The sequence below is a fragment of the Marmota monax genome, unplaced genomic scaffold, assembly GCF_021218885.2.
Source record: "Marmota monax isolate L192 unplaced genomic scaffold, Marmota_monax_Labrador192_F-V1.1 WCK01_AAM20220418_F8-fsc00055, whole genome shotgun sequence".
NCBI lineage: Eukaryota > Metazoa > Chordata > Mammalia > Rodentia > Sciuridae > Marmota > Marmota monax.
This window is the reverse complement of record NW_026695205.1, coordinates 4,391,560-4,414,266: the sequence shown is the minus strand read 5'-3', so window position 1 is coordinate 4,414,266 and position 22,707 is coordinate 4,391,560. Positions and strand designations below refer to the sequence as shown.

Sequence of the window (22,707 nt, the reverse complement as noted above, 5' to 3'; positions counted from 1 at the left end):
AACAGAACGTTTTAAATGGCTGTTCAAAATATAAAACAGATCAAAGTGGAGCTGCCCTGGTTGGAGGCATCTCAGAGGAAGTAATTAGAGGTGTGGATCTCCACCTGATCCTGGCCTCAAGGCACAGGTGTGGAACCCTAGGGCACCAATGGAACACAAGCTAATGCCATCAGAGTTTTGATCAGTGCTTCTCAGACAGAGTACAGGCCTCAGCACCTGAGGTTCCACGGTTCCAAGAAGCAGAGGATGAATCACTAATCTACATGGTCTCATTACCCAGTGCTGTGGTTCCCTTTCCTGGTCAATTCAATATTTTGTTCTGGACCTAATATTGTCTTGCAAGGGTGACACTTTCTGTTTATGAAAAATAAAACTGTATCAACGTTCACCTATCCCGGAGTTTGTTACTGACAAGGAAAACTGCCTAGCCCGGGCCACAGCTCTCCCAGCAACAAAACGAGAACAAGAAAATGATCCCACAGACTACATTGAATTTTTGAGGAAAAAAAAGATATTGTGTGAAGGCACTTACATATGCATCACAATTGCTCATTTTGGGCCTTGAAGTTGAACACCCTTTGTTAGTTCAGGAAACAATAAGGCAAATAGAATAGAGTTGACCAATCAATCCTGAAAATATAATAACCTTGAAGGAGATGAACTGTGGGGATGGACTAATAAGCAACTTATGTTGTCACACTGAAAAGTGACCCAGCTCTAAGTACTGTTTTGACATGGTTTGTCTCTGACTACTTTTACTTCCAAGCACGGTTTCTGGGTATATATTTATATACTAAGTGTTAAATACTCACTTTTATTAAAAACATTGAGTCTTCATTTGGACCTACAGATGTAAAAATCCTGGCAACTCTTTCCCCATTTTGCATGTGTCCCCTTTGCTCTGATTCTGCAGAGCAAATACCTCAGTGAATACCTCTGATGAACTGAAACCACCCCACGGGCCCCAGCAGCTCCATGGTCATCAATGAGACTTTGGCCAATCCTCAGATAAGGATCAACCAGATCACAGTCCCGCCAAGACTGCTTGAGTACGCACATTTCTGGTCCCCTTTGTCTATATAGCTTGGCAGTTCATGTCAGTAACTGCTGAAAATATGAGTCTTCCTCGTCTTCCCAGGATGGCTATCCTAATTAATGTTCCTTTCCTGCTTCTCACCATTACTTTTTTGGATTGGTTTTTGGGTGGATGGCCAGATCTGATTTGTTGGGATTCCCCAGAGTTAGGTGTCTGGATTAGGACTCTAGTAACATTAGCGGCATAGTATAATCACTTTTTATACTCTATCTAATTTAATCCTCACACTGACTCATGGACATACTATTGCTCCTCAGTGTAAAGCAGGTTGACATCTGAGAAGGTTTGGCTGACTTTCTCCAAATCTTACACTAGGTGAGATGAGTCTTTGTCATGAGATTTTGGTTCCAAAGCTCATGACACTAAGGGGTTAACATATGAGGTCTCTTAGTGAGTAATGAGGATCAGAAAAATTGCCTGGAGAATCTTGACAGAGAGTTCCTTAATGGAACATGGATTTCTATGCTTGCAAAGAAGAGCAAAAGGAGTATTGTCAGCTAAGTATCTGGCAGAGTAGACCCATCTCCAGGCCCTCCAATCACTCAGCTCTGGCAGGAACCCAGCGGCTGTTTGCCTCCCCACATCTTGGGTAATTCTGCAGTTCTTGTTCCTGGGTGACCTACAGCTGGAGCACTCACCAGTGGAGACGCTGGCCGAGGTTGGGGGGCTCCGGGCTTGTTCCTTCAGGGCCACCACATTGACAATGTATTCCTCCCCAGGCTTTAGCCCAGTCTGGTTAAAGGAGGTGACGTCACTTGGAAGCTGAGCAATCACTCCTCCTTCATTGTTCTGGAGAGCGGGAAGGAGCAAAGAAAGGAAAAGAGAGAGTCACCAGGAGTGAAATCAACGAGAGAAGGACATGGAACACTGACTTGGGAACTGGAAAGTAAAAATGGGGGCTACTTCTACTCCCTCCAGGCTGACAGAGGAGTGTCTGGGGCTAGGAACAACTCCCAGCAGGCTCGGTGAGAACCGACTTCAAGAACATTTCTTTGGCCTCTCTTGAGTTTTTCAAGTTTGCCAATAAAAATTAGTCATGAGGTGATGCAGATTGGCTCTTGCCAAAGACTAAATGTTCAATGGTTACAGGTAACATCCATCATTTTTTTTTTTTTTTTGTCATTTAGTGTTACGAGCCTGCCTTTGGCTGTTTACAAGAGTACAGTTGTGTGTAAACATTTTTATAATATCCACAACATATTTCAAACTAAGATATTCCCAGATTTTTTAATGAGCTGGGGCTACTATTTGGCTATATCTGGAATTTCTCATGGTGCTACAAAGGGTGAAAATCTATCAATGTCATGTTTCCACCTCACCCAGATGAGTTAAGACTCAGAGACATAATCATGAAGTACAAAAAAAAAGAAAGAAACAAAGAAAAAAGAAACACGAAACAAAGAAAAATACAAAGGGGAGTGGTAGAAGACAAATAGGTGGAAAGGAAATGAGAAAGGAACTAGATGATGTTGGGTCCAGAATCTAATATCTATCTACCATCTACCTATCATCTATCTACCTGTTATCTAGCTATCATCCATCTATCAATCAATCATCTATCATCTATCTATCTATCTATCATCTACCTACTATTAATTAGGTTTTCCATGTGTGTGACCTTGGAAACAGAAGGGACAAGAGGGCCCCCTTTCAAACACTCCCCTTCTTTCTTATTCTTTCATCTCAGTTTATGTCATCTCGAGTTCCCTGTACGTCACTTACAGCCATACTTTTGTAAATCAACGTGATAACCTTCCCACAGCCTGTGACTTCTGCCTACAGAGGCTCAAGAGGTTATTCTCTGCTGCCATGCATTGGATCTTGGTATGCCCTGGTCAGCCCCTCTTTTATTTAGAGTTTCACATATTGTATGTAAAACAGGAGAATCTGGCACGATTTTCTTTTCTTGCTTGGGCAGCAGAGTAACATGATTCTTGCAGCTTTCTTTTAAACTCAGTTGCCTTCCATTGATTATTGGCCATTTTAACTCAGATCATTTATACAATAATAGATTTGCATAGAATGTCTGTTAGGAGAATTTGGCTTGTCATGATAGGACTGTATCTCCAGAAGACGGGGGCATCTGCATTTGTGGGCAGAGCCCTGGAGCAGGAAGCTGAGACTAAGGTTTTTGACTTAAGCCCGGCACTAATTAGGGATCTTATGTCATCTAAGTTCTCTGAGTCTTCGTCTCTACACACTAAACTAAATTAAACTAAATGTGAAATGTGGGGTCTTAACTCTGTGAACTTGAAGATCCTCTGTAGCTCCAACAGTCCACGATGTCAAGAATGTGGTGGTAAAAGAAAGGCAAGATCATAGTCTAGTTCTCCCCAAATGTGTCATTGGCCATTAAATCTGAAGAAGTCTGAAAGGTGCTCTTTCCTGTAGAAGGACAGGGACAAAGGGAGGGATATGGCTGAACTTTGCCCCCTCAGGTGTGGTGGTCAGGGACAGCTAGGCAGGCGTCACTGGCAAGTCGGAAACAGTTTTAGGATTAATAAAAGAAATAAGTAAGCTGCTTTACCTAGTAGAGAGGAATCTTAGGGTACTTTTAAACTCACAGACTAAGCATGCAATTTGCTTAAAGAAAAGGTTGCCTAATTAATAGGTTATAACTTCATTCTGAGTAACTGGGAGAACCAGGGCATTTCTGCGATGCCTCTAACCTCTGGGGTCGCAACCCACACGAGCTGACAGTTAGTCCATCTGTTTGTACAGAAAGAATCCGTGGAACCCAAAGCTGGTTCCACTTGGCCCCCACTTTTTGATGGCCCAGTTTCCTAACCGCTAACATGGGACTCTCCAACCCTGAAACTGTCTCAGCAAGAGCTGCCGCTGGAGCTGCTTTCCAGGTCCCCCCTGTACAGACCAGGGGCTCTGCTCGTGGTCCTCAGCTCTTGGTGAAAGGAGCCTTCTGCAGCCCAGGCACTCACTTAATGCCCTTTCATGTCTCTACTGGCCTGGAGCGAGACCCTGGGCAGTGCTGCCCTGCTGCCCTGCTCCCCAGGTGAGGCACGAGCAGAGGGAGGCTGCCGGGCATCCTGGCAGCGGGTGTTACCTTTGGGATGAAGCTGATCTCCCACCCATCGAAGGAGAACGAGAAGGGCTCCCACTGCACCTCCACGGTCGTCTCCGTAATTGTCTTGAATTGCAGCCCTTGAGGAGTGGAGAGATCTGGAACACAGCAATGTGGGTGACAATGTCACGGCTGTCCCTGGCAGGGACAGAGAGCAGTGCCTGGCTCTTGTCTTGTGAATGCCCTCTATGCTATGGGTGTGGTGGCCTGTGGCAGGACCGCCCCATCCTACGGCAGACACAGTGTGTCCTGGTGCAGATGGGCGCTCTGCCCTGGGGCTCTGGGGCTCTGTGTTGGTGCAACACAGGAACACACTTAACGAATGCAAAACTTTTTTTTGTGCTTTCTATTACATAATAGAAACTGTTAATGTTAAATATAAAAGTCATGTTTTCCTTTCCTTACTAATGTGATAAATCTTGGAATGGAATAAAAAGCCTTTTTCAGAGAACTCGAACACTATCTTTGGAAGCTGTACAGGATTCCTGGGAGGCAGTATTGTGCTAAGCCCAGTGTTCCCATCTCGTTCACAGGGAAAGGAGGCAAGAGAAGGTTTGGTTAAAGATGTGGAGCAAGCCAGCTTCAGAAGGAAGACCAGGGTTCTTCTCCTGACCATCTGATGTGCACTCAAAGTATTTTAGGGAGCACAAATCCCTAAATTTAGGGCAGTCTGAATTTTCATTTTGTGTACACAAGCAGAACAAAGGCGTACACCAGCTTTGCTCTTATTTCACTTTCTCCAAATTTCCTCCAGCTGCTCCTTCGTTATTCTCCTCTCCCTCACTCCCTTCGGCCTCACTTGTCTAACTTTTGGCTCTCTCTAAATCTCCTCCCTTTCTCCCCCCAACCTTTCCCCCCAACCGCACATACACACACACATGCACGGGTTCAGTGGGGTGAAATATGCTCGTCCTAATGGAGTTCCAGTTACCAGCCCTGAGTATGACAGCACAACTTCTCTCAATTCTCCAGGGCTCCGCTCCCATTTTAGCTTCACCTCTCCTGGGCTATTCCCGTTGGAAAACCGACAGATTCTCATCTCTCCCACTGGGAAGCTTCCTGGCTGAAAGGCGGGGCTGGTTCTGAACCCACTTGAAGGCATGTCAGGCGCCTTTACATGATTTTGTCCTTGTCACCTGGGAGCGTGCCTGCAGGGATGCCCTGAATTGGCACAACCGCCACCACAGGGGCTGGAAACCTCATCAGTGCCTGTACACGTGGATCAGAGTGGGGACGCCTGGGAGCCGGCCAGGCCCTGGGGGTGGTGACTCATCCTGGAGCAAGGTGGGAAAAGCAGCAGATGGTGACCTACCTCCACGGATCACTGCAGATATTTAAAACTAGTTCACAGGCACCAGAGGAATTGGGGGAAAAAGGTCAAATATAAACAGATAATTATAGGCATATTAACGGAGTCAGCATTTGTGAGAGTCCAGTATTATCCCAGGACTTGGGTCACCTGAGAAGCGAGGGGGCAAGACGACTTCTGCAGTCCTGCCCTGCTGCCAGTCCCTGTCCTTGCCTCTTTCTAAGCTCTGCTTCCGTCCTCAGGCTTCTGTGAAGCCTTCAGGGCCAACTCTTTATACCTTGACCTTTTTTCCCCTCTGGAACTTCACATCCTAGAGCCTTAACTTTCACAACTAAAGTGAGCCATTAAGATACGGTGTTATATCCAACCTGGTAGCGCCTGCTTGCCATCCCAGCGACCTGGGATGCTGAGGCAGGAGGATTGAAAGTCCTGGGCCAGGCTTGGCAGCTTAGAGACACCCACTTTCAAAATAAAAATGAAAAGGGCTGGGGATGTGGCTGAGGGGTAGAGCTTGCCTAGCATGTGTGAGGCTCTGGGTTCGATCCCCAGCACCACAAACACACACACGCCAAGATGTTCTGCTAAACATCATAAAGAAATGCTGCCACCTCTGTATGAGAAGTGGATGTTGTCGCTGTGGTTTTAAACAAGGAGTTTTTCTTTCACTCTGCTATGCACTTGCCCTCGGGAACATAACATCTATTGGCAACTTGCTTATTGTTCTTCCTATTTCCTATCTCCTGGTTTTGGATCCTAACTGTATTCAAGGTCTGTATAAGTCTCATTGGGTACATGGCTTCCAAGTTGAGTCTAGCTTCTAACAAGTCAGTATTCAATAATTAAGTACTTTTTGTTCTTTTGTTTTTATAATCTATGGAAGCTGCCTGAATTTGGACATTCTCTTAATAGGAAGTGTCTGTTTAAAGATACACCCTTTTCTAAGTGGGTCATGTCTGAAGCCCTTCCCCTCAAGATGATTGCAGGGTCCCTGGAGAATTCAGAAAAGACACCACTACCATGAATGCCCATGATCTCATGTGGGAGAAAAGAAAAATGAAGCAGGAGCGGGGGAATGGTACGTACGGGTGGCCACCTTGGCAGTGATGGGAAGGCTGGGGATGTTGCTAATGACAGCGTAGACGCTGATGTTGTAGGTGAGACCTGGCTCCAGCTCCGTGATGGTGACACCACTCCAATCTCCAGGCACCCGCTGCTGGAGCTGGAGGCCCCCCCGGGCCGTCGGCTGGTAAGAGATCACATATTCCGTCACTGCCATCGGCCCGTCCCATTCCAGCTCAATGGACCTGTCGCTGATACCAGCCACTCGCAAGTCCTCTGGAGGGGCAACTACCGGGAGGCAATACACAGACAGCGTGAACTCAGAGGATTGCCTGCCCCACCCTGGACTCAACTCCCTTCCTCGCCTGTCACCCCCCACGCCATCTCCACACGGTCTGCAGGCTCAGCGGACTGAGTGATTTGTAACAGCTTCACCTCCTTTCTGCACTTAGTTATCCCAACCTCCATGAGGCTATGAGTTAGTGGTGTTCAGGAATTTCACAAGATGGTTAGACACAACCATTATGAAAGATGAAACTTTAAAAACTTACAGTGAAGCAAATTGCGTCAAAAACAAAGGTCGTAAGTATTCACTTTCAAGTCATTTCACTACATCTTCCTATCATCTAGGCCCTTGAGTGACGTTTGTGTGTTCTACCTCTCTGGTGGAGATACTGTGTGATGTGTCTATTGCGTTTCCAGTGCCGGGTTGAGTGACCTCATGTTGGTAGTTTGAAGTTGGCCAAACAGGGAGTGTTTACACCATGGAAACTGGACAGAGCGGAGCTTCAGTTTCTTTGGTTTTCTTATCACAGATCCAGTTGTTAGATATTTCATAACACACCACTGGCCAAAAGTGTTGGTAGTTTACTAAGTTACTGTCATCAGATTGTCCTGAGAGCCAATGTCTGACTGTGCAAATGGGGCTAAAGACTTCATCCCTTGTTATCTTACAAATTATGACCCCAAGACAGGAAGCCTTGTACACTATGGTCTGATAAAGACATTTAGTGGCTCTTTCTCATAGCGTTTTTTTTTTTTTCCTTTTAAAAAAGAAAGTTTTGGAAGAGTAACATGTTAAACTAATTTTCATTAGCCTTGACCTTGGAGGTGATGATTAAGAAGCCTTCTTGAGAGCTGTGCTTTTCTCTCTTGTCTGACTTCTCAAATGCTGCTCAGAGTCACCAAAGGTTAAACCACATTGAAAGAGCCTTTCAAGTCTGATTCCCTTGGGAAGTGAAGATTCACCAGAAGTGTAGGCATCAAATAATTGAACCTTTAAGACTAATTAGAGGATAACTCCAGTGCTTCTGTAATTGGACCTGCTCGTAGATTAAATCAAAGATCAGGTCAATACTTAAATGGTCATAATTAACCTATACATTCATATGTAGTGGAGGGTTTGGTTGGTTTAAGAATTGCCATTGGTTTTGAATTTCTCCTCTGGGTAATCTCAACCTTTCACCTTTATAAGCCAGAGGTCTAGGCCAGCTGCTTTTCATACCTGCCTCCTTGTGCTCACATGTGAAACCTCAACTCCTCAGCCAGGGCCGAAGTGAGGAGCCCTTTGACCCAGACTCACAGGAGGGAAATTAGCAGCATTTATCTGCAGTGCTGGATATTGGCTTTGATTGCATTTGATCAAAACCATTCATTTTGTGAAAATCTAGAGAGCAGAGCTTCCTCTATCAGAACCAAAACAAAAATTTAAAATTTATTTTTTAAAATGTACAAAATTGAAGAAGTACAAACGATGTTTAAACAATTTAACCTTCCAATGATATTGCATAAACTTGCATCATTGCTAATTCTGACATTAGTGAAGATGTGAACCTCACTCAGATGTTCAGGGCAGCCTGTATGGAATGGCTCCTGGGCCCAGGGAAGGACTGATGAGAACCTGTCAGTATTCGGCACCATCACACTGAGAATTTATTACACACCAGGCACAGTGCTCACTGCTCCAACATGGATTATCTCATTTGACCTCTTACCAACACCACGGAGTAGGTGTTATTATTACTCCTATATTATAGAGGAGGAAACCGGGCCACACAGGGGACAGACACAGAAGCTAAGATTAGAACCCAGCCAGAATGACTCTAGAACCTCTGAGCCCAAATGCAATTCCAGTTTACATGTACATGGCATTTCACAACCTAGAAAACATGCCCCACACACCATCTAACTATTTAAAAAATCCTTTGACAGCAGCCTGTAAGGTAGTTCAAGGAGCTAAAACTATTTTAACTTTACAAAAGAGAAATCTAAGGCCCAGGTCAAGGCCTATGTCAAATCAGGAGTTGGGCTATATGTAGCAGAACTGATTGTTCAGCCTGAATCTTCTATGGTTAGAGCTCTTTCTCCCATGATTTAAGGAGTAGAATGTGGATTGTTCTCCATGCACCATCCCTCCAAGTAGAACTACATGAGAAGCAATCCAGACAGTTGTGTAGGATGTGCTCTCCAGAACAGTGCTCATCCTGGAGCTAAGAAAACCCCTTTTTAAAAAGTTCTTTGGAGTGTGCCTCTTGTGATTCAGCATGCTGTTCCCAAATTTCTTTTGCAGGACATTTTCTGCCATAGGGACACAAAAAAAGGCCATTCCAAATTTCAAGTCACCAACAACTCTTAGGGCCTATGGGACAAGTCAGTGTATTCCTTTCTGGTTCTCTCTTCTAGAAAATAAAGCTAAGCATGACGGTGAAGGGTGATCTGAGCAGATTGTTTTAGAATTGTTAAGTGAACAAGAGGGGCAGAAGATTTATCTCAGCCGCTTAGCCTGAGGCCTGAGCCTGGGGGAATACACTTCCTTCACTTCCCATGGAGGAAGAGCAAGGGGTGTCATTCAGGGTAGAGTACTTCTTTGAGCAGTGGCTCAGTGGGGGACAGCTTCACTACTTGCCCTGTAAGTGAGCAGCAGCTGTGCACTTTGGGAGCCAGTAGTCGTTACTAAGCAAGACAATGTGGAGTTACAAAACAAATTATAACGGAGACTCAAGCCTTGAGTTGATGCATTTGTGGTGGGGAAAAGGCATTCTCAGTCTTACTTTCTTTGGAGTTCCAACTTTGAAATTTAGGGAAGAGCAGGCTGCTAAAAAGAAAGAAGTGGTGATTATCTGCACAGCGCCCACGCTGCTTACTTTTTTCAACCTCACGTCACTTTTGCACTTAGGTGGTGAGAGCAGCTGGAACCAGTCCACGTTGTGTCTTGCTCTAAAACGCAAGGGGTTTCAGGTGCCAAAGGTAGGGCTGGCTGCAGTCCTGACAGAGGCAGGGGCTGATGTTGACAAATCTCTGCAGGCCCGACTGAAGTCTGGGGAACAGCTTTCTGGATTATTTCAAGAGCCTGCTCCCTGCTTCGCGCTGGCTCCTAGGGAGATCAAGACAGCTCACCAGCTAGCTTCTGCTCTGGCTGCCATCACTGGGGGAAGATGCAGACGCATGGTCCCAGGTACTTCTTCACCCCATCTCTCTAATACCTTGATTTCTAAACATTTAAAAGGGCTCAGCTTTTATATTGAAAGGTCACTTCTTTGTGGCTGTGGCTTTACAATGAACTTGTCTCAACTCTGTCTACTTAGCAGTTCAGAGAAGATTAAAGAGGGCTGGGTTCTCATTCTTATTCTGCCATTAATGAGCTGTCAGGCTCTGGGAAAGTCTCTCTCTCTCTCTCTGGACAACTCTTTGAAATCTGTCAAATGAGAAGCCAGGAGTAGCTTCTATGTAAGGCAAGTCTTAAGTGCTCATATTCATGAATTGTTTGTTCTATTATCTACACATGTGCAGAGAATAGAGGCAGAGCTTGAGATTCTGTCCCATGGTGCACCATGAGCAAAAATCAAGCTGAGGAGTCAAACGCAGTGGCCTTGCTGCCAATATTCAGTTGTGTTCCAGCTCTGGGGACCCAAGCAGCCTCAGAATGAAATCCACACAATGGACAGCTCTTCTCCATGCCCTCGCCAAAGAGAAAACGGTGACCTCCGAGGGAGTGTAGCCTGAGACTCTTCATTTCCCACCTTCCCAACCCTTCTCTCTCTCCTCTGTGCTCCTCGGGGCGGTAGGAGCGGTACTGCTGTTGTGTGTGCACCTGGCCAGAAATGTCAAGCAGGGGATAAAGAGCCCCCCCTCTGACAGCCTTTTCACAAACAGCAAGCCAAGGAGCCCTTGAGGAATGACCTAGATTCCTCTCTGGCAGAGACCTGTGGCATTTGGTTTTAAAGGCAAGCTTTAAGAGCAGTACCTCATGCAATGAGAGGTGGTTCCAGGGTTGCTATAGAAACAGATGGAGATTATGCAACTGTCCTTCCTCACATGTTTTGGGAACCTGTTAAGTGATTTATCTGGGCCTACAGAAGTCTTAAAGCAGCATAGAGGTAATGTGTGTGTATGGTTTGGACTCAACCAAGTCATAGGAATCCTGACAGTTACTGAGTCTTCCCGGAGGTGACCAGGAGGGCTCATCTCCAATGCATTTTGGACCCTGGATCAGATCAAGCTTTTGTCTGTGAATGGACCCATCCCTGTAGAAAGACAGGTCAAGAACATGAGGGCAAGGGCAGACATACAAACACTGAGTCTATTACGAGTTGTGTTTGGGATAGAATACCCTCAACACAGCAATGGCCAAAACTGACCCAGAGTAACCTCCAGGTGGGGCTTAGCAGAACCTCATCCCCTGGGTGGAAACTAAGTTATGCTTTATCCTTGCTGTCCAGAAACTGCCTGGTGACTTTGGATTCAGAAACAATGAGGCTTAACTTCTGTCTGAATTTTGCTTTGGAACAATTGATACACACGGTGACCATATTTGTAGAGAGACATTCCAAAATTGAGAGACTAAATGAAATAAGTAAAATCAGAAAAAACTTAATGTATAAAAAAATTCTCCTAGGCAGTAGATTATCTTTTTTTTTTTTTTTAAATCTTTCATCATTGCCATTGATCTTGCAAAAGAATGTAACTTGAAGTCCCATGGTGGGAAGTTGGTCTGCCACAGAGCGGAGTGTCATTGAAGATACTGAGGAGCAGGAGGCTGGTATAGCCAGTTTCCCAGGATTTCTCCTTTAGAAAACTCCTGGAATTGCTCAACCAGAAAGTTGGAAAATGTTTGTTGTTATTTCTGCTTTTAAAATTTCCCAGTGGGCATCCTGAGCTTTGAATGGACAGGATCAATTACTAATCTGTGCTGTTTAAAGCACAAATACATGTCTCAGCAATACTCACTGATTAATCAGAGGAGGATGAACAAAAGGGAGACAATGAAAATAACCAGTTTGGGGGCAAAATATATTTTTAAAAAATCAACCCTAATGAGATATTAATATAATTCTCACTGTTGGATTGAGAGCTCCATTTTCAGATGCCCCCCTGTCAGTCTCTAAGGTATGGATCATATTTGGGGTGAGATTTGTGCTGTAGTCATCGGCAACAAAATGAGCCCCCTCCTTTTAATATTCTGTACTAATCATCAGAATGTCGCTGTTGCTTGATGAATGTAGTATTTTTTTTTTTCCTATTTACGTTTGATTTCTTGCCTGCACTTTTCTGCTTGTAGGCCCTCGGTCATTTCATGAATCAATAACCCTCGCCATCTGCAAGCTCCAAGGTGAGCGGAGATCCTCATAGACTGGCTCCCGCCCCCTGAGGAGCTCTGTAAAAGGAGACAGCCTGGGACCATGGCATCAGGCCTGGTAGCCGCGGGAGAGCAGGTGCTTGCTCATCTGCTGTGATTTGGGTGTGGTCTGGTTGTGCCCCCCAAGGGCCCCCCAGGTGGAATTTGTCCTCATCATAATTGAAGAAAGTGGAAGCCATCTGACTGTGGTGTCCAGAGGTGGAGGTTTTGGGGGGTGGTGAGGGTAGATAAGGCCATCAGGGTGGAGCCCCAGGACTGAATCCTGGTGGCTTTGTGAGAAGAGACACACGTGCGCTCTCTGTCTCTTGCCAGGTGACACCCTGCATGCTCCTAGACTCTACCAGCAGGAAGGCCCTCACTCGATGTGGCCCCTTGACCTTGGGCCTCCAGAACTGGGAGCCCAAATAAGCCTCTTCTCTTTATAATTCAACAGCCTGTGGGTTCCTGTAATCAGTGATAGAAAACAGACCCGCAGCCCCGCGCCCGGCACTGCAGGGACAGTGGGGTGTCATCACTGTTAGTAAGTTGCCTTTGTTAGAGTCAGGGGTAAAGATCTGCCTCTCAGCCTGAACTTGACCTTTCCTAAGCCCTCTTTTAATCTGCCTCACCAACTGTTATTGACTCGAAAAATCAGCTGTCTACAACCCAACTGAGAATGACCTTACCTAAAATTCACCTTCCCTCCCGCACCTGTTTCCAATCTCCCCAGAGGTGTCCAGTTAGTGTGCTGGACCAGCCATGCCCAGCCTCCCGCCCAGCTCCCCTTCCTACCTGCCGAGCAGTCAGGGCCCTGGTAGCCCTCTTCACAGACGCAGAGCCCCTCCTGGCAGTGTCCTCGCCCGCTGCAGGCATTCAGACACCGCCGCTGGCCGCAGTCCTCGCCGACGTAGCCCTCCTGGCATAAACAGGTGCCGTTGGCACAGGTCCCCTTCCCTGAGCAGTCGCCGGGGCACCTCAGCTCCCGGCAGTCCTCTCCCGTGTAGGGCTCTTCACAGACGCACTCCCCGTCCACGCACAGCCCCCGGGAGCTGCAGTCCGTGGGGCACCGGAGCTCAGAGCAGTCGTCCCCACTGTATTCGCTGTCACAGATGCACTGGCCGTCCACGCACACGCCCCGACTGGAGCAGCCCAGCGGGCAGTAGGGCTCTGAGCAGTTCTTGCCAAACCAGCCTTCGTTGCAGATGCAGCCACAGGACTCCAGGCTAAAGTTGCCGTGGCCGCTGCAGTGAGGGATGTAGTCCAGTTGTCCTGGAATGGTCAAGGAGAAGGTCAAGGGCAGCAGCGGCCTCTCCTATAAATGGTGTGTGTGGGGGGGAGATAGGCAGAGACCTCTAGTGATCTCTGATCAGATTTGTGTTGCTAAGAGTTAAGCTCCACATAGTTTGGTACACTATCAATTTAATCACTATTTTCAGGTGTTATGGTGCCTGTTCCTAGCACGGTGCTGGGGGCCAGGATGAAGGAGATCTGATCCTCCCCCTGGAGCTCATCTTCAGGGTGCCTCAGATTGGGGTCATTTCATTAGAAGTGGACTTTAGGTGGAGATTCATGTAAAGGTCACTTATTGGAAAGTACATAGTGGAAAAACCTGGTAGGGGAGAGGGGCAGATCAGAAGGGAGGGCATGCAAGCTATCAAGCAATGTCTCAGGGAGACTGACTTGGGTTCAACCCTGCAGTGTCACACTGCAGAGAAGGTTGGGGGCTGTCCCCAAGGGCAGTACATTTCAGGCCTCTCATTCTCTCTTTGGGCAGGTCCAGGGGTTCCAATAGATTCAGGATGGTCCTGTATCAAAGATGCTCACTCCGTTATTGGCTGTGGGGACTGAAAGGGATTGGTGGGGAGTGCCAGCGGGTGTGGGCTGAGCACTGGGTCAGCGGGCAGAGAAAGGCGTCCTGCCTGCCATCAACTGACAGTTCATTCATCAAAGCTCAGCACCAGGTTGCTTCAAAGTCTTCCAGAGTCCTCAGCCCCACTCACCCTTTGCTGCAATCCTCTGGATTCTTTGCATATCCCTTTCCTGACCCTTGCTGTGGTATAGCTACAGTGGTTAATTGATCTGTCTAAACAAACTCATTAAGCACACACACACCAAGTACCTGCTCGGCATCCTTGTCTGCACTTGACCCTGATGATGTGGAGTCTAGTAAATTCACTCTGCTGCTTCATGCAGCCCCTGTGGCCTGAAAAGATACTACACTGACATCGCTCAACAGCTCTTCCTCGTACGATTTTTCCCATCCGCCAGGAATCCTGGTAAAAAGACCACTTACAGAAGCCACACTGCTTCTTGAGCAGCAAAGAGACCGTGGAAACCTATGACATTCCCCTGCTCTGCACTCCACTGGACAGATGAATGACCCATCAGTTCTCCCAAAGAACAGGGGACTGAGCCACGGAGCGCCCCCTTCTAGCCTTCAGCTGTTTGTCTCTCGTGTGGGTGAGGGAGAGGAGAAGGAGCTGAGGAAAACCCAGGAAATACTTCATTACTCAAAAGCTGCCCCCAGTCTTGCTGTGACCGGGGGACTAGGGGACATCCTCTCTTAAAACTGCACTCCACTCTCATCCCGAGGAGGCCTTGAGATATGGAGCCCTAGAAGTGGACACTGGCACTGGCACCCAAGATAAGGTAACAGATGCCCCTGCTCAACAAAGAAGGGAAGTGCCTGGGTCTAAGGTACCCTGAGGTGAGAACAGATGGGCACAGAGCTGAGCAGGCTGAGCTGATAATAGCTCCACTTACGTGGGGCCCACCAGAAGCCGGTCTGTGATATTTAATGGGCCCTTGTTCTAGTTTGGATGATAACCCTGTAGATGTGGAAAGGAAGGCACAGGCTACGCAACTTACTTTGGTTGAAAGCCTGGAAGCAGCACAGGTAGGATTTGAATTCAGGGAGGCTGGCTCTGGATACTTAATCAGGCTTTGCAGAGAGCTACAGGTAACAACTCGTAAGTGCTACTAGTTAGCAGGCATGCAGAGAGAGGCATAAATCCTCAGAGCATTTGCCCTTTTGGAGGGCGGGATGAGCTGTGTGAGTGTGTGTGCATGTGTGTGTGCACAGGCATGCGTATTTGTGGAGGGAACAGGGTTAAAGCGTCCATCCTGCTGGAGAAGATGCGGACAGGTCCTCTGAGACCTTAATGACTATCATTTATTCCGATGGGAGAAAGGCTGCGATTGAGTGAACACTGCGCCTGCCTTCTCTAGTCCCTCAGGTGAACATGAATAGATATCAATTCAACAGCCTGTGAAGACCAAAGATGAATGAAGACAGACATCAAATTCCCTGCTTGCCGTCCAAGTTGCTGTGCTGAGCCGTTGTACCATTACCTGACTCATCCCCCCCAAATCAGGTTAATGTATTTCAAACTGGCTGAGCAGTGTCGAGAATCCCTGAGCTGAATCCCTGGGGACGGCTGCGTTTTGATCTCACAGACTCGGCAGGCCCGAGCCATGGATGAGGGTACTTTTTTAAGATGCAGAGTTTGCTCCCTTACTTCACCTCCCTCTCATCCCCCGCCCCCTCCCGGCCCAGACTCTACCTGTGGCCGCGCTTTCTTGACAGCAGTTGGTGGCACACTGGTCCCGCAGCACTGACACCTCCCTCTCCAGCATCTCGATCCGGCTCAGCAGCTCCTGCAGCACCTGGGCGGAGCCGGCACACGGGCAGGCCTTTTTGGGGAGGTTGATCCTGTGGGTGAAGGTGACCTGGCTCTCGTGGTCTGAGGTCTGCCCTGTGTACTCTGCCAGAGTCTCCTCTTCCGCGCTCACCTCCTGCTCGGCCGAGGCCTCTAACCCCGAGGAGCAGAGGCTGTCCAGGGGTACGTTAATGTTGTACACGTGGTTGAAGACCATGGGCTGCTCTTTGCTGGATGTGCTGTAGTTGCCCATGCCTCCTTCGTCCTCCACTGCCTGCCTCTGGACTCTTTCCGTGCTCACCTCCAGCTGACACTCTGAGGGCTTGAGCATGGAGCCCAGAAGGATCAGGTTGACACCGATAAGCATATTCTTCAGGACCACTGTTTCCCCATCTGCCCCCATTCTCTCAGCCAGAGCTCGTTCAAGACCAGCCTTCAGCACACGGCATGGAGTTGTGGGAATCTGCAAGAGAATCCAAGGGCCAATGCAACCTCTGAGACCTGCGCCTTGGTGCCACCACTCTCCCTAGTCCTACAAAGCTGAAGTAGGGGCAGACAAAGATTCTGGCAGGCCCTGAGGAGGGACAGTGGATGCCCAAGCCAGAGAGTCCAGGGCTTTGTTCTTGGAGGACTGGATCTCTGAAAATGGATACTGCTTTTGCATAAGACTGTTCTGGCCTAGAACTTAAGGACTCTGGCCCCCATGGCAGGAAAGTTTCTCCTAGAAGACACACGCGGGCTGGGAGCGGGGGCTTTTTGGATACAATGTTCCTCTTAGGAGAGCTCAGACCTTCCTTTCCTTCTGGTTGAGAATTAGAAGAAGTGGGCCAGGGAGCCTTACCTGTACTTCCACAGTTCCCCTAGATACCTATCAGGAAAGGGCCCCACAAGCCACTTCAGAGAACTTACTAACTCCTTTAAACTCACCTCTTCAGCACAGGTTGACTTTTGTATAACCAACCAGGCAAATAATACAGTTCCAGGTAATTGTAATTGTTAATTACCATTGGGTTCATTTGTGATTATCTGGGACCGTGTGAGCCCAACTTTCTTTTAATCATCTCATTAGTATAGTTCCAGCGCTCTGTGACCACAGGGTGCCTTTCTTCCAAGGTCCTGTTGAAATTGCTAAAATAATAAATTACCTCCTCTGTTGGTTACCTAGTCACCGGGAACCAAGGAGTACAATAAATTCACGGTAATGAAAATCTATTTTACAAAAACTGTGTTCCCTTTTTATTTCCTATGTAAAAAAATAAAAATAAAAGAGACTTACAAATTTTCGTTCTGAAGGTTTAGAGCTACCAAGAAGATTAAGGATTTGGGAACCTAGTGAGAGTAACTGTGAGTCTGAGGAGAAGGTAGCAGAGGGCACGGAAGGCGCATGGTGCATAGACCGTGCCGTGTATCTCACTCACCCCTCAGGGCAACGTACCCCAGCACTTGACCATATACTTATCTTGCACTGGAGTGATTTCTGCCTGGACAGGTTAAGATTTGCAGGCAGACCATGACGACCAAACCCCTGTTCTTAACTACTGTGTTCCAGCAGCTTTCTCAAAAAGGGAGTTCAACTCTATCTTGTCTCTGAGGGAAATGGTGGAACTTGTAGAATCTTCCCAGAAATGCTGGATTTTGATTGGGCCTCATTCAGTGTTCCTTCCTCCACTAAGCATTCTTCTCCATCTATTCCCTGCTCTGCTCCCCCAGTGTAGGTTGAATTAACCCCCATTATTCCACAAGTCCCCTTCTAACAGCACTGATGGTGCAAGACTGTGGGCCTCCTTGGCTTGCATCTCCCCACCTGGACTGCCAAAGTGGCTGGGACCAGCCTGAGTCTTATCTGTAGCATGTGACAGTGTACAAGACAGGGAAAGTGCCCAGGGTGTGGTTGTGAGTGAATGGATGGGCAGTTGTATGAAAGGCTGAACAAATAGATGAATTAGTGAGCAAGTGCTCAGTGGGCAGAAGGTTGGCTCCTTCTCCAATCCATTTGATCCCTCCCGGTTAACCCCAGTCACGCGCTATTCTCTTCAGTTTCCACTCTGAACAACGTCTGAGGGTTGGCTGAACTAGGAGCAACATGTATCGTTGACAACCACAGAAACCCTCTCTTCTGACTCAGCCTGTAGGTTGTATGTTGGACTGTGGCCCATCTCTGTTTCCAATATGGAGAGGAAGCAGAAGACCAGAACCGTGGAGACCACGGGCTCCCGAGCCAGCTGCCCAGGCTCGGGCCTCAGTCCCTTCCTTTATAGCTGTGAGGAGATCACTTACCCTCTCTCTGCCTCAGTTTCTCATATACAGAGAGAATAATCGTACCTACCTTAAGGAGTAGGAGTGACGACTGAGTTTTATCTGTATAATTCTTATTAACTAAAATAAATATGGTTTGCAGATAGGTAGAATAATTTTTTTCTGATTTTTCTCTTTTTCAAGAACTGCCCTGAAACTGCTGGAATATATGAAATGTCCTATCTATTGGGGGACATCAGAAAAGACTGCTCCTTAGCATAACGTTGTGGAAACACTGGTGAGGTCCCGAGAGTTGTGGGAGATGGAGAGCCTCCTTCAAATTCAGGTGAGGTAACTCTACCTTGGGGACAGGTGGAGGGTCACATCTGAACCAACTGCCCTTATAACTACAAGCTCTCCCATGCCCCCCTCCCATCCCAGCTCTACCTGCCTTCCTGATTCCCCGTGTTCAGGCATTACATCCCCAGAGAGTCGCTTCTGCCCTCCTGTTATTGAACCTTTCCAGGAACGGCTCTGCCCTCTGTCATTTACACATGGAAGAGGCCTGCTGTCTCTCCTATTGGATTAAAGTTTGTTTTTCTGATCCATGTTGATATTACTGAACAACTTTTTTTCTTGTGGGAATTATCACACAATACTCTGTAGTACTTAGTGCAGATTTCTGCACATAGTTGATAACTCAATAAATAAATAATAACATTATAAATGAAAAGGAAGACAAGTGACAGGCAAATCAAGAGGGAAAAAATGTTAAGTCCTACACTTTGATCCCAAACAACAGCAACAAGATTATACAGAGAGGGGAAGGCACAGTGTTATATGGGGAAAAACATTCAATAACTAAACTTGCTATGAGTCAGTCAGGAGTAACCTCCAAATTCTTATTGAAACATAGGCTTTATTAATTGAAATGCAGAATAAAGGATAAACAAGGGGCTGCTCTGCTATGTACTACACTGATCATCAGTCACACACATCTGGGCGGCTAAGGTGTTAAAAGGGCTCAAAACTGTGTCATATGAGAGGAGGTCATTCATTTCTAAATCACTTATTCATTAATAAACTTTTTTTATTAAAAAGTATATACTATCCCAGCCCTTTGTTCATGGAAGTTACATTCAAGAGTGTGTGGGATGGTGGGGACAGAAAACAAGTACCAAAAACAATTACGTGTATTATAGATACCATAACACATTGTATGTTTATGCTATTCAATACATGGGTATACATGCTATTCAATACTTGGGTAGGTTTGCATCAGAAAGGGGTAAGTGCTGTGGAGAAGAATAAAAGATAAGTGAGCCAGCCTGGGAGTTAACAGGTGGGGTCAGGGATTCTTTAGAGAGGGGGCTGGAGAAGCCTCAATAGAGATCCATCAGAAGCCGGGTAGCGGGCGGAGCAAATGACAGGGGCTGTGCATCCCAGCCATGAGGAGTGGCGAGAGACAGGTGAGGTGGAGTGATGGCATATCTGGGGCCAGGTGAGGAGCTGATGTGGGGAGATGAGGTTAGAAGAGTAGTGGGGTCTAGATCATGAATGGCCCCCTAAGCCACCAAAAGGACTTTGACTTTCACCGTGGATATATGTTGTGTATATTCTCAAACGCGTCCACACACTCAAACACTTATTATGACCTCCTTACAGTCCTCGAGAGATGTATGGTCTCAAGGAAGAGATAAAAATGTAAGTAAACATAATGACAATGCAATGTAAGTAAACATAATGACCCTGAGTACTAAGTGCTGGAGATGCCTAGGGCAGCCGGGAGGTAAAACAAGCCGTCCTACCAGGCAGCAGAGAAGGTGACACAGAGACATCAGTGCTGTCTGTCAAGTATTTCTGGCCCGGCTTTCAGGCACACAGTAAGACCACATTTTCCAACTCCTTTTTGGTTAGGTGAGGCCATGTCACTAGTTCAGCCAGCCGGTTGTAAAAGGCAGTGACATGTGTCACTTCTGGGCTGATGCCTTCAGTTGCTTAGGGGATGTCGTCCAGTTCTTTCTCCATGGTGACTCCGTGTTCAAGATGGTGGCTGCTCTGGCAGTCTGGGTCCCCAGAGGACTACAGTGAACAGAGTTCTGCTGAGTCACGGTGAATGTGCAGTGTAGGAGAGAAATAACCCTCTGGTTTTTGAAGCACAGATTTTTGAGATTGCTTCCTCTCCTCATTCCCCCACAGCATAACCCCTTCTATCAGAAGATAAATACTGAAATGGCCCTTCAGGAATTCCTCTTTAGTAAAGACAGAAGTTCATTCCATATGGGAGAAATTGCATTTGCAAAAACTCTGATGTGAGGAAGAACACAATATCTGAAGGGCTGTGAAATGTAAGGGACTGGACATTTACACAGCAAAAGGGCCCCGGGAGGTAGTTTCCATCAGTTGGGGAAAAATGTACATGGGAAGAGATTTTGGTCCACCATAAAGACTATCTTTCCTGGCAGTGAGCACTGCTGGTGTCACGATGGGCAGTGAGCTCCTGGTCACTGGACCTGTTCAGGCACAAGCAGAAACACTACTTGGTAAGAATGCTGAAGGGGATTTTCAAGCATTAGAGGAGACTAAATGGGACTAAAATGAATGTTACAGTCTTTTCTTTGCTGATACTTTATAAATTCACAGTCTTGGTGGACTTTTAGGAATCTACCCACTACAAGGTTGTATTGATTTCTAGGGCTGCCATCACAAATCATCACAGACGGGCAGCCCCAAACAACAAAGCTTTCTCCTCTCACCGTGCTGGAGGCCTGGAAGTGCATGATCCAGGTGTTGGCAGGTCAGTTCTCTCAGAAGGCTCCGAGGGAGACTCTATTCCTGCCTCTTTTCTAGTTTCTGAGGATGCCCGGGAGCCCTGGGTGATTCTCACCTGGTGGATGGCGCAGCCTTCTCTCTGTGTTCCGTTTGTTCTCTTTGTATCCTCACACGGCCATCTTCTCAGAAGCTCACTGGCCATACTGCATTAGGGACTCTACCTACTCCAATCCGAAGAGGTCTTAGGAGCCAGGACTTCAACCCAGCTACAGCTCAGATGCATGATTCAGCCCCAAACTAATACCAATAGTAACTGGATCAAACTAAGCTGTTCTTTGAGTTGCTCTGCCTCATTCCTTGCAGTAACCCTTTAGTGTAGGGAGGAATGATATTTGGGACTCTGGATATTTATGGCTCTGGGATGACTTGGGCAACAACCAGTCGAAATGGGGCATCAAGCAACCAGAAGGGGACATTAGGCAGTTGAACCAGCCATGGACAATCAGTAGGACATAGGGCCCTGTGGCAATTTGCAATGGTGGTAGGTTATCTTTCTATGTCCTTTATTTAAGATGAGGAAAATGAGCTTCAGGAAAGGCCAAGGAACTTGACCGAGATTGCACAGTTAATGAGCAGCGGAGCAGGACTGAGCCGGACCTTGCTGGTCAGTGAGTGCTCCCCACTGCTGTTTCCCAGCCAGGTTTAATTAGTGGCCACACACCGTCCCCAGGAAAGACTGAGCATCAACACTCTGACAGTTCAACGTCCTCCTCTCCGGGGTTCAGATTTAGGGTTTCCTGACAGCGATGACTTTTAGCTTAATGTTTTCTCCACGAATCCAGGCTATTTCCCCAGAAATTGCTTCAGTCTCCCCCCCTTGAGAGAAAGCTTGTCTGATGGCTTTTGATTTATAAATGCACAGCCTCTCTCTGTCCCAAGACTCAGGAGCCATTTTAAGCCAGTAAACCTCGGTCTTAGAGGAGCTGGGAGACATCTTTTTAAACTTGTCATTTGCCAGGAAGTTCTCTATGGAGCCAGCAGTTACTGAAAACCAGGGCCTGGCAGGGGCTCCCTCTGCTTCTCTGAGCTCCCTGGGTGGGGGGTGTCTCACTCATCTCAGCCCCAGCCCTGGCTCCCTGCAGCCCCCACCTCTGCCTGTCTCTTAGGAAGGCAGAGAAAGAGGGCGGGTGAGCGGATGCATGCTCCAGCTTAAGCCACTGAAGCAGGAGGGAGGGAAACTGAGGCTCACTAAACGTCTACTTGACAAATGTGCCTTCATTCTCTCCCTCTGCCTCCTAGTTCTCTGCTGTTGCAAAGACTACTGACTGCTCTGCTGAAGTCGTTAGGTTTTGCATTTTCAGTGAGGGTGGTGGGCAGATTTTTTGCAAATTCTCCCAGAGAGACCTGGTCTCAGGCTGCAGAGTTCCTGGGAGGGCTGCGTTAGATGTGTGTCCACACTGTCTTTGGTGCAAGGTGGCGGGTGCCCGCTGAAGCCAGATGCAAACCTCTGAATCCAAAAGCAACTCAGAAGCTCCTTTCCTCCCAATACTGTCTTCGTATCCATCAGACCTGTCATTCCACAGGACTAATCAGACTGCAGGACAAGAAGCAAAATGGACCAAGAATATAAAGTGGTGGGAGAAGGGGGTGCCTGGATAGATGGTGTGTGTCCCCCGCTAATCTGCTGTGTTGAAATCTCTACCTCCAAGGTGATGGTGTTAGGAGGTGAAGACTTTGGGAGGCGACTAGGACACTGGGCATTCTCATGAATAGGATGAGGGCCTCATAAAAGAGTCCCTAGAGAGAGCCTTTGCTCCTGTCAGTGTGTGCCCGCAGCTAGAGGGCACCAAGAACCAGAAAGCAGGACCTCATCAGAGCCTGCAT

At 47.3% G+C, this 22,707-nt stretch overlaps 1 protein-coding gene across 3 annotated transcripts in view; it reads right to left on the bottom strand.

Moving 5' to 3' along the window:
• Tnr (tenascin R) overlaps positions 1–22,707 on the bottom strand; it is a 422,792-nt gene that overhangs the window by 57,993 nt on the left and 342,092 nt on the right. For 2 of the 3 annotated variants that reach the window (XM_058574395.1, XM_046430279.2), the window contains exons 4-8: positions 15,721–16,279; positions 12,950–13,426; positions 6,568–6,831; positions 4,158–4,273; positions 1,735–1,885 (exon numbers count right to left, since the gene is read on the bottom strand). In XM_058574395.1, the coding sequence (XP_058430378.1) occupies positions 1,735–1,885; positions 4,158–4,273; positions 6,568–6,831; positions 12,950–13,426; positions 15,721–16,219 (1,507 nt within the window). In that variant the 5' untranslated portion in view covers positions 16,220–16,279. Of the gene's footprint in view, positions 1–1,734; positions 1,886–4,157; positions 4,274–6,567; positions 6,832–12,949; positions 13,427–15,720; positions 16,280–22,707 lie in introns of those variants that run through there. The other variant, XM_046430280.2, reaches the window with a different exon arrangement.